At 36.5% G+C, this 11028-nt stretch overlaps 1 protein-coding gene across 3 annotated transcripts in view; it reads left to right on the top strand.

The window, feature by feature from the left end:
* Window positions 1-11028, top strand: part of PHKB (phosphorylase kinase, beta) — a 309713-nt gene that overhangs the window by 55616 nt on the left and 243069 nt on the right. For all 3 annotated transcript variants that reach the window (XM_006872568.1, XM_006872567.1, XM_006872569.1), the window contains one exon: window positions 1681-1761. In XM_006872568.1, coding sequence (XP_006872630.1) covers window positions 1681-1761 — 81 coding nt within the window. The remainder of the gene's footprint in view (window positions 1-1680; window positions 1762-11028) is intronic.

Here is an 11028-nt window from a genome sequence, read left to right on the forward strand (position 1 = left end):
TTGTTTGTTGTCCTATGGGACATTCTTAATATTTAGATATACTGTAATCTTTACTCCTTCTTGTTGTGAAGTGCCATCGGGTTGATTCCGGACCCATAGCTACCCTGTATAGGGTTTCCAAGGAGCAGCTAGTGAGCATGAACCACCTACCTTGTAGTTTAAACGACTTTGCAGTCTAATACATTAGCCCACAGCGCCACACCAGGACTCCTTAACTGCACCTTAATCTTTACTGTTTAGCAACTCATTTCAAAGTGGGTCCATAATCACAGGCATAGAGGCTAGGATTTACAGTACATCACAGAATGGAACAATGTAGCTGAAAACCATAGTAAATTATTAGCTGCCCTGCAGTGGTTCATTTATCTTTATATCCTAGAATTTAAGCTCAGTGCCTGACACACAAAGCCAAAAACACCAAACCAGTTTCTGTCACAATAGAACTGTTCTCCGTAGGATTTTCAGTGACTGATTTTTTAATTTAGATCACCAGGTCCTCCTTCTGAGGTAGACAGAGTTGAGCCACCACCCTGCAGTGTTAATTGAGCATATATATTAACTGTTTGCACTGAACTCAGGTTCCAACCTGACATCCCAAACTAAACAGCCCCCTGCTATTTAGTTGATTTTGACAATAGCGACTCTGACACATAAAACCCAAAACAACTAAATCCACTGTCATCAAGTCATTTCTGACTCATAAAGACCCTATAAGACAAAGTAGAACTCTTTAGGGTTTGGAGACTATAAATCTTTATGGGAGTTTACAGTTAGTTTCATATTTCTCCTGTGGCTAGTGAGGTTTGTACTTCCAACCTTGTGGTCTTTTTTGACAGGTCACTTTCACTAAGCATAAGGTTTTCAAGATTCAGCCATGTTGTACATTATATTTTTACTGCTTAAGTTGAGACTATTTGCTAAGTTGTTGTTAAGTGCCATTAAGTTGGTTCCAACTCATAGCAATCCTGTATAGGGTTTCCAAGGCTGTGAATCTTTACGGGAGCAGAAAGCCGCATTTTTCTCCCATGGCTCAGCTAATGGGCTCCAACTGCTGCCCTTGTGGTTCATAGTCCAGTGTTTATCCTACAGAGCTACCACACTCTCCTGACACTATTTACACACTCCATTTAAAATTCTGTGAGCCTTTGTATGGTGGTTTTTAAATCAAAATTTTTTCTTTATGATTCCTTGATTAAATTATGTAATATCCATCTTAAATAATGACAAAGAAGAAAATACATTTTAAATTGCTATACCATATTGATTAAATACAGGCAAGTGCTAATATTCTGTATTCTCTGAAAATGAGTGTTAAGATAGTCTATATCTTATTTGTGGTTTTTGTGCTGGACTGACATAGTTGTAGTGTCTTACTTGCCAATAACTTTTTCATTTACATATGTTTGAGATTGTTAACACTTACGTAACTGCCTGTGGACCAAAACTATTATAAGGCAAAAGTCTGAAAATTAATCTTGAAAATAAATGTTATAGAATCAGTTGCTAACAATTCTGTATGTTTCTCTAATTGAGTGTTACCCATCACAATGAATTTGAAGAATTTAGAGTTTTATATACAAAGCTGAGATTTTGTTATAAACAAAAGCCATAGCTCCTTAATTTCATAGTAAGAATTCTTATTGTTTCCTTTAACCTTTTAATGCTGCTGTTTGTTTTCAGATAAATGCAGTGTCACTTTACCTCCTTTACCTTGTGGAAATGATTTCATCAGGACTCCAGATTATCTACAATACTGATGAGGTACCATTTTCCCAAATTTTGTATTACTAAAAATCATTGCTTGGGCATTTTTCTTTTCTTTTTATTGTGGACTGGGTAAAGTTTTGCAGAGCAAATCTTGCATTTTACATTGAACAATTCACACACATTTTGTTTGATCTCATTGATTGTGGTCTCCTTAATGCAACATGACTTATCCACTCCTTCCATGTGTTTCCTGTTTCCATTCCTCCTTTCCTAATCCTTTGGTCCATGGTAAATGCTACCTTTTTTTTAATCTCAAATGGTTTATTATTCTAAAGTGTGTGTACTTCACTAGTGTTATTTATTGTTCTCCATATAGAACTGTCTATTGTTTGACTAATATTTGAGTCACTGGAAGGTTCATTTCCAGACCTGACTGGTAACTGCAGTTTTTAGATCAATAAGTATGATCTCTTAAGGTTTTGAGTTTTGTTCCACGTTTTTATCCCATTCAACCCAGGACTTTTTACTGTGATCTCTTTCAGAGCAGTTGGTAGTGGTAGTGTGGTGCTATCTAGTTCTTCTGGTTTTGTTGTCACTGTTGTTAAGTGCTGTCGAGTCGATTCCAACCCATAGCGACCTTGTATAGGGTTTCCAAGCAGCAGATGGTGAGCTTGAACCACTAATCTTGCAATTCAAATGACTTTGCAGTCTGATGCATTAGCCCACAGCACCACACCAGGACTATGATCCATTGGATCAGATGTTCTAAGTGTTTTTGATTTTCATCACTCTTCTTTTCTCCAGACAGGGACAGACAAACAGTTTACTATTTAGATGGTCATTCATGAACTTTTAAGATCCCAGTCACTACTCTCCAAAGTCGGATGCAGAGCATTGTCTTTGTGTACTGTGTTATATCAGTTGACCTTGGTGTCCCCCAATCTATGATCATGCACCTCAGGCCTACTGACTCATTATTTAGGATGTTTTTTTACTTTATTTTAATTTTAAAATCTTACTTTTATCTCATAAATAATGAAATATCCTTAAATTTATTTAATCAGATATTAGATGCATATCAATAAAATCTTTATATTTTCAATGTAAAGGACTTTAATAATGAACAAAATATATAACAGGTTATATATATTTTGTCTTATGAGGGCTCTCGCTATTTCAGGTGCTCTGAAATGAAAATTTGTGACTTTTATAAAATTTTAGAAATAATGACAGTGAAAAAGCATTTTCTGATTTTCTTACAGTTAATACATCTTTCACTACATTGCTTTCTTTTTTAATTGCGTTATTGAGATATAATTCACTCATGCAAAGTGTACAGTTAAATGGATTTATTAATATATTCACAGAGTTGAATAGCCATCACCCTAATCAGTTTTAGAGTATGCATCACACTAAAACCCTGTACCCATTACAGTGCCTCCTATTCTTCTTCCTCCCAGTCCCTAGTAACCACTAATCTTTCTGAGTCTATGATTTGTCTGTTCTATATATTTCCTATCAGAGGAGTCCTACAACATGGGGTCTTTTCACTTAATGTTCAGTATTCCTTTTTAATATAGAATAGTCCATAGTTTATTTATTCATTTATCAGTTGATGAACATTTGGATTCATCTATTTTTTGGCTATATGAATAATATTGCTGTGAACATTAGCGTACCACTTTTTGTGTATGTATGTTTTTCTTTCTCTTGGCTATGTACCTAGGAGTGGAATTGCTACGTTATATAGTAATTCTGACCTAACCTTAACTGGGTGTTCTATGTCACATTTGCTATGAAGCTGCCTCGTTTTCCATTGTTCTTTCTCTGAGGAGTTCAGTTTTTGTTTGAGGTATTTTGGTGTCTTAGGATCTTTATAGGTGCTAAAAGCCTAATTTCAGTGATGGCATTTTATTAAATCACCTTTGAAAATAAAAGACTAAGCACTAATGAATTTAACAAATATGATTTGCGTTTGCTTTGTTTCTTCAATGTTCATTAATCATGTATTCTGTGTAGAGCTCAGTTTTAAAATGTAATTTATGTTTTACATATGTTGTTGTTGTTAAGTGCTGTCGAGTCGGTTCCGACCCATAGCGACCCTGTACAGGGTTTCCAAGGGTGTAAATCTTTACGGGAGTAGAAAGCCTCATCTTTCTCCCGTGGAGCGGCTGGTAGTTTCGAACCGCTGACCTTAAGGTTCGCAGCCCGATTCGTAACCACTACGCTACCAGAGCTCCTTTGTTTTACATATAGCATCAAAGAAATGCAAATATCCAAATTTTTTTTTTAAAGACTGAAATTGGTATCAGAAAAGACTTTGTAACTTGCTTTAGCACATAATGAAGTAAAGCAACTGGAAGAAATGATGAAGTCAGAGTGCTGAACAGAAACATGAAAAGGATTGCTTGGGAAGACAAAGTATTATAATGCAATGTGTAAAACCTAGATGTAGCACATCAAAAGGAAAGAACATGTTCTTCATGTCTCAAGAATGAATTGAAGAAAAGGTTCACACCTCTTGTTGCAACATGGAAGGATTCTCTGGCCAAAATACTGATTGGTGCAGGAAGCATGAAAAGAAGACAGAAGTTATACCCAAAGTCAATGTAACAAGAAGCATTGGTTGACTGCAACTATTTCAGGAGGTAGCATATGATCAGAAACTGATGGTATTGAAGGAAGTTGTCCAAGCATTGCTGAAGGAATTGGCAAAAAAAAGGTTCCAGGAATTAATGGAATACCAATTAAGATATTTCAAGAAACAAAAATGATAGCAATTTGGAAAGAGTATTTGAACTTCTTGAATTGTGAATGTCACAAGCAAGTTCTGGAGGTAGGGTACTCACTTGTCTGTGCCACAAAATGGAGGACAGCTACCGGGTCTGTTGATTAAAGGAGATTCATATTTGTGCCCAGTCTAAAGAAAGGTGACCAAACATAATGCAGAAATTTTCCAACAATATCATTAATAACAAGTGGAAGTAAAATTTTGCTGAAGATAGTTTGTAAATGGTGGAGCTGCCAGAAATTCAAGCTGGATTCAGAAGAGGATATGGATCCATTCAGTGGTTCTTCAGCGAACACAGTTTTGAAAGTGAAAAGGATTACCAGACTTGAGTTTTTAAAACAAGAACCTTATGATACTTATCAAGGATGGCACTTTAGAACTAAAGAGACACAGAGATTGAAAATAAAAGAAGCAAACAAACCAATGCCAAAAAAAATTGTTTCTATGAAGTAAAATGTGAGCAAGAATTTCATAGGAATTAAAATGGACATTTACTAATGATAAATGTGTCACCTCAACAAAAAAACATAAGTCCAAATTATATGCATTTAATTTTATATATAAGAGCATATATATATATATGTTGTTAAGTGCTGTCGAGTCGGTTCCAACCCATAGTGACCCTGTGTAGGGTTTCAGAGGAGCAGCTGGTGAACTTGAACTGCCAACCTTGCAGTTCAAATGGCTTGGCAGTTTGGCGCATGAACCCACAGCACCAAACCAGGACTCTCTCTCTCTCTCTCTATATATATATACTCACTCACATGCACATAGCACATAAACGTGCACACCTCCAAATCTGAACTAAAATGAAGAAATAAATTTACCAATTTAAAAATTCTTAATAAATTGAAACGATATACAGTATGTTCTCTGAAAATTATAGGTTTAAATTGGAAACCAGTGTATTAGTAAAAATCCATAAATATTTATAACCTAAGAAATACGTTTCTAAGTAACTCATTGGTCAAGATAATAAATCATAACAGTAATTATAGTGTTTCTTAACTCACAGCTCAACAATCATAAAACTATGGAATAAAACTATTTAAATGCAGTAAGAGCAGAAGAAAGGGGGAACATTATGAGCAGAAATGAATAAGAAAAAATATTCTTTAAAAAACTGAAAACTGTGTCTTTAAATGGTTAATGAAACAGAAAACACCCAAGTGAAAACAGTCACAAAAAAAGAGAGATGGCATAAAGTTTCAGTGTCAGAAACTGAAAAGAGGACATCATTACCAAACCTATAGATAGATAGGTATTTGCAATGAAGAAGTCAGGGTTTTGCAGACAACAATCTATTATACTATCTGTGGACTATAGAATAAAGCACAGGACTGGGATGTTGGTTTGAACCACAAGGCCAGCCGTTCAGTCTCACCACTTGCTCCTCAGAAACTGTAGATAAGGTTTGCTATAATTAGGAACCAACTCAGTGGCACTCAACAACAACAACATCATTTCTGTCATCAAGGCCACATTTTGCAACTACTGATCCTGCCTCTTTGTTTTCCAGTTTTCACTTCCCATCACCAGTAATTATCAATGCATCTTAATTTCAAATGGAAGAAGTTGGTAAATATCTTCAATTTCTTCATCTTTGGCTTTAGTGGTTAGTGTACATACTTGAATAATAGTTGTATCCTTTTGGTCTTCCTTGTAGACATATGGATATTATCCTATCACAGACAGGATGAATTTTATTCATCACAGCAGTATTCACAATAGCAAAAAGATGCAATCAACTTAAATGTCTGTCAATCTCACGTGGATAAGCAAAGTTTGGTAAATACACACAATGGAATATTATGCAATGGTGAAGAATAATGATGAATCTGCAAAACACATCATAACATGGATGAGCCTGGCAGATACTATGCTGAGTGAAATTAGTTAAAAACAGAAGGACAAATAATGTATGATATCACTACTATAAAAAGTCAAGAAAAGGTTTTCACACTAAAACAAATGTTGCTTGATAGTTATTAGGAGTAGGAGGGAATGGGGGAATAATTTACTCTTTGAAGGGTATATGTGTTAAATTGTGTGATGCGAAAGGCAGAAGAATGATGAAGACAGGGAAAGATGTGGAGGAATGCAAATGTTAAAAGAAGTAATACTGTTATATACACAATCCTACAGTGGATACCTGGATAGATAAATAGGCTGAACCTATGTGAAGATGGGAATAAACCCATAACTACATAAAGGTTTGACAGAGGATGTTTGTAAATGGGTATTTACTTTTGCTGCAAACTTAGACATGAATATGGGGGAGCATATAGGGAGCAAAGTTATGTAAACATTGTAGACATTACAGAACACCTTGAAGAATGAGTTGCTGTGCCTGGGATCCAGGATCATACTGTCAAAGGACACCATGGTCAGTTGGGATGATATAGTCTGCAGAGACAATATCTTACATTGATGAGTAGCAACTGGAATCTTAATGGTTCATGAACAGTCATGAACCATTATTGGTACAACTATTGGTTTCTCTCTGTCTGGAAGAAAAAAGAGTAATGAAAATTGAAGACAGTTACACCATGGACTAAGGGACTATGTAAACATCAGTCAGTCTCCATGCCCTGAGGTCAGAAGAATTAGATGGTGCCCAGCAACCACTATCAATTGAACTGAAAGGAATCACAGTAGAAGGTTCTAGATTGAGTGTGAGGAAATGTGGTACAAAACTCAAAATCATAAAAAAGACCAGGTTTTTAATAGATTGACTCCGGTGGAACGCCTCAGGCTTGGAACTGAACTCGCCTATGTGGCTTAATATTCAGTCAAGCATGAGCAGAACAACAACACTGCTAAGGTACGAACACCATAGAATGGACAACCATTCAAGATCAAAAGGGCAACATTTATCCAAAGACAAAATTCAGAAGGGTTGGGAATAAAGGCAGAATGGAAACAAGAACCTGGGGAAGAAGTAGGATGAGTAATGTTACATTCAGGGGATTGCAATCATTGAGATAAGACAAAGTGTGTGAGTTGTTGAATGTAAAAATGATGATCTGCTCTGTAAACACTCAGTTCACAATAAAAAGTTGAACTAAAAAAAAAAGAAAAAGAAAAAGTTCATGAACCCAAGTCTTTCCATTCTCACTGCCTAGGGATCATTCTAAGGAGCTCTGGTAGCGTAGTGGTTACGAATCGGGCTGCGAACCTTAAGGTCAGCGGTTCGAAACTACCAGCCACTCCGCGGGAGAAAGATGAGGCTTTCTACTCCCGTAAAGATTTACACCCTAGGAAACCCTATACAGGGTCGCTATGGGTCGGAACCGACTCGATGGCACATAACAACAACAACAAGGGATCATTCTATGTTGTTTACAAGTGCATCAATTCTTCCCTGGTCTTCCTTATTCATTGTCCAGCTTTCACATGTATATTGTTGTTATTGTTCGGTGCCATTGAGTTTGTTCTGACCCATAGCAACTCTGTGGGGTTTCTGAGGATAAGTTTGAACTGCCAGCCTTGAAGTTCAAACAGATCTTGTGGTTGACTGCTTATCATATAGCATCACACCAGGACTCCCACATACTTATTAGGCATTTTGCTGTTGTTAAGTGGCATCGAGCTGGTTCTAATCCATAGCGACCCTGTATAGGGTTTCTGAGGAGCGGCTAGTGGATTTGAACGGCTAGCCAAGCTAACCTTATGGTCCAGTTCATTATACTGCAGCACTGCATCAGGACTCCAGTACCATGTCTTGGGTCAGGAGCACCTTAGTCCTCAAAGTGATATGTTTGTTTGTTTACACTTTAAAGAGATCTTCTACAGTAGATTTGCCAGTACAATATATCATTTGATTTCTTAACTGCTGATTCCATAAGCATTGATAGTGCAACCAAGTAAAATGAAATCATAATCTTGTTTGTTGGTCCAGTTGTGAGGCTCTTTTTTTCTTGAGTCATAAACCATTTTGAGGGTTGTATTCTTTTATATTCATCAGTAAGTGTTTCAAGTCCTCTTTTTCAACAATTCAAATTTTGTCTTCTGCATATTGCAGGTTGTTCATGAGCCTCCCTCCAATCCTAATGCCATGTTCTTCTTCATATAGTTCAACTTCTGGGATTATTTGCTCAGCATACAGGTTGAATAAGTATGGTGAAAGGATACAACCCTGGCACACATTTTTTTCTGTATTTAAACTATGAAGTATCTTCTGCTTGTCTTCAAATGATTGCCTTTTGGCCTAAAGATTTTATTACCCAGAAAAAACAAACCCACTGCCATTACAACTCAGAGCTACTTCATATAGATTTTTCTGAGACTTTAAATCTTTATGGGAACTCAGCCTCATCGTTTTTCCACTGAGTAGCTGGTGGGTTTGAACCACCAGCCTTTTGATTAACAGTTCAATGTATAACCCACAGCATTACCAGGGCTCTTTAATGTTTTCATGGTTGTTAGGTGTGTTTGAATTAGCTCCTACTCATAGCAACCCTATGTATAACAGTGTGCAACACTGCCTGGTCCTGTGCCATCTTCACAATTGTATGTTCAAACCAATTGTTGGCTGCCATTGTGTCAGTCCATCACATTGGGGGCTGCTTCTTTTTCACTGACTCTCCACTTTACTGTTGTGGTTGTAAAATTCTGTCAGATTGGTTCCAATTTACAGCGATCCTGTATAGGATTTCTGAGGCTATAAATCTTTACAGGAGTAGACAGCCTCATCTTTTTCCTGTAGAACAGTTTTTGGGCTCAGACTGTCGACCTTGTGGTTAGCAATCTAATGCGTATCCTACAGAGCCACAGCATTCCCTAAATATTACTAAGTCTGTTCCAGCCCATAGTAACCCTGTATAGGGTTTCTGAGGTGTGACTGGTGAGCTTGAACCACCGACCTTGAAGTTCAAACTAGCTTTGCAGTCTAGCACATTAACCCACAGCACCTCACCAGGCTCCAAATATTACTACAGGTAGGAAAAAGTTATGGCTTTGTACTATTTTAGACTGACTATATAAATTTCGAAAAAAACATGTCTGAATAAGTCCCAACAGAAGACACATGCATCCCGGTGACAATGTAGCAAATTATCTGCATTTCCTACCACCACAGTTGGACGGTTTTCAACAGTTTACTTCAAAAGTCAAAGATTACAAATTTTTTTAAATTAGAAAGTGGGAAAAACAATCAAACAATGCAAATGAAAATATAAAATGTACATTTATAAAAAATAATATATGGTCAAATTTTTAGGAATAGATGAAAATATGCAAATCTGTATAACTATGAGCAAAATGATTTCAACTAACTACCTCCTAATGTTATGTAGTATATACATAAATTTGATAGGAAAGAGGCATTTTAAAATTACTGATTTATAATTAAGTGCATGTTTTTACAATTCATATTCTAAAAATCCACTAAAACTTTACCATTAGGACTAAAAGTATAATAACCCTCAATCCTCAATCCCTGGATGAAAGCTCTTTAGACTTGAACTTGTCTCCAGTTGCAGGGTAGTACAGTTCAAAGTATAACTCTGTCCAAACGACAAATTTTCTTAACATTTGAGGACAAAGCTGGGTACACTATAGTAGGGGGTTGAAGACTTGCATTATGTAATTTTATTATTCTTGGATTTTAACATAAATTATAACTGTAATAGGACAGGAATGACTTCCAAAACATTTTCCTCAATAATGCAAAAAACAGATGTATAAATATATACACCATATCCATTCAACAAATATTTACTGAGTACCTACTATGTGTGAGAAACTATGGTGAAACTGGGGAATAAGATAGGCAACTCATTCAGACTTGAATGAGTCATCAATGTTTTCGTTATCCATAAAATTGTCCCGTTTAGCTTCATATCCAAAGTGTCTTAGCTAGGTGAAGTGGTAGAACAAGACTTTACTAGAAAAGCCATGATATTTTCAATAACTTCATATGCATGAGAAAGTTGACTGTGAATAAAAAAGACTAGAAGAACTGATGCATTTGATATATGGTGTTTGGAAAAGAATATTGAAAGTACCATGGACTGCTAGAAGAACAAACAAATCAGTTTTGGAAGAAGCACAGCCTAAGTGCTCCTTTGTAGGTGCCATCAAGTGGATACCGACTCATAGTAACCCTATGCACAACAGAACAAAACACTGCCCTGTCCTGCGCCAAACTCACAATATTTGCTATGCTTGAGCCCATTGTTGCTGCCACTGTGCCAATCCATCTCTTTTTCGCTGGTCCTCCACTTTACCAAGCAGGATGTCCTTATCTAAGAACTGGTCCCTCGTGATAATATGTCTGATGCATGAGTGACAAACTGTGGCCATCCTGGCTTCCAAACAGCATTCTGACTATAATTCTCCAACACAGATTTATTTGTTCTTTTGGAAGTTCATGGTACTTTTAATAGTCTCCTCCAACATGATAACTCAAATGCATCAGTTCATCTGTGGTCTTCATTATTCACTGTCCAACTTTCACATGCATATGTAGTTATTGAAAATGCCATGGCTTGAGTCTAGCACACCTTAGTCCTCAAACTGACATCTTT

The sequence above is a fragment of the Chrysochloris asiatica genome, unplaced genomic scaffold, assembly GCF_000296735.1.
Source record: "Chrysochloris asiatica unplaced genomic scaffold, ChrAsi1.0 scaffold00204, whole genome shotgun sequence".
In the NCBI taxonomy this organism is placed as follows: Eukaryota; Metazoa; Chordata; class Mammalia; order Afrosoricida; family Chrysochloridae; genus Chrysochloris; species Chrysochloris asiatica.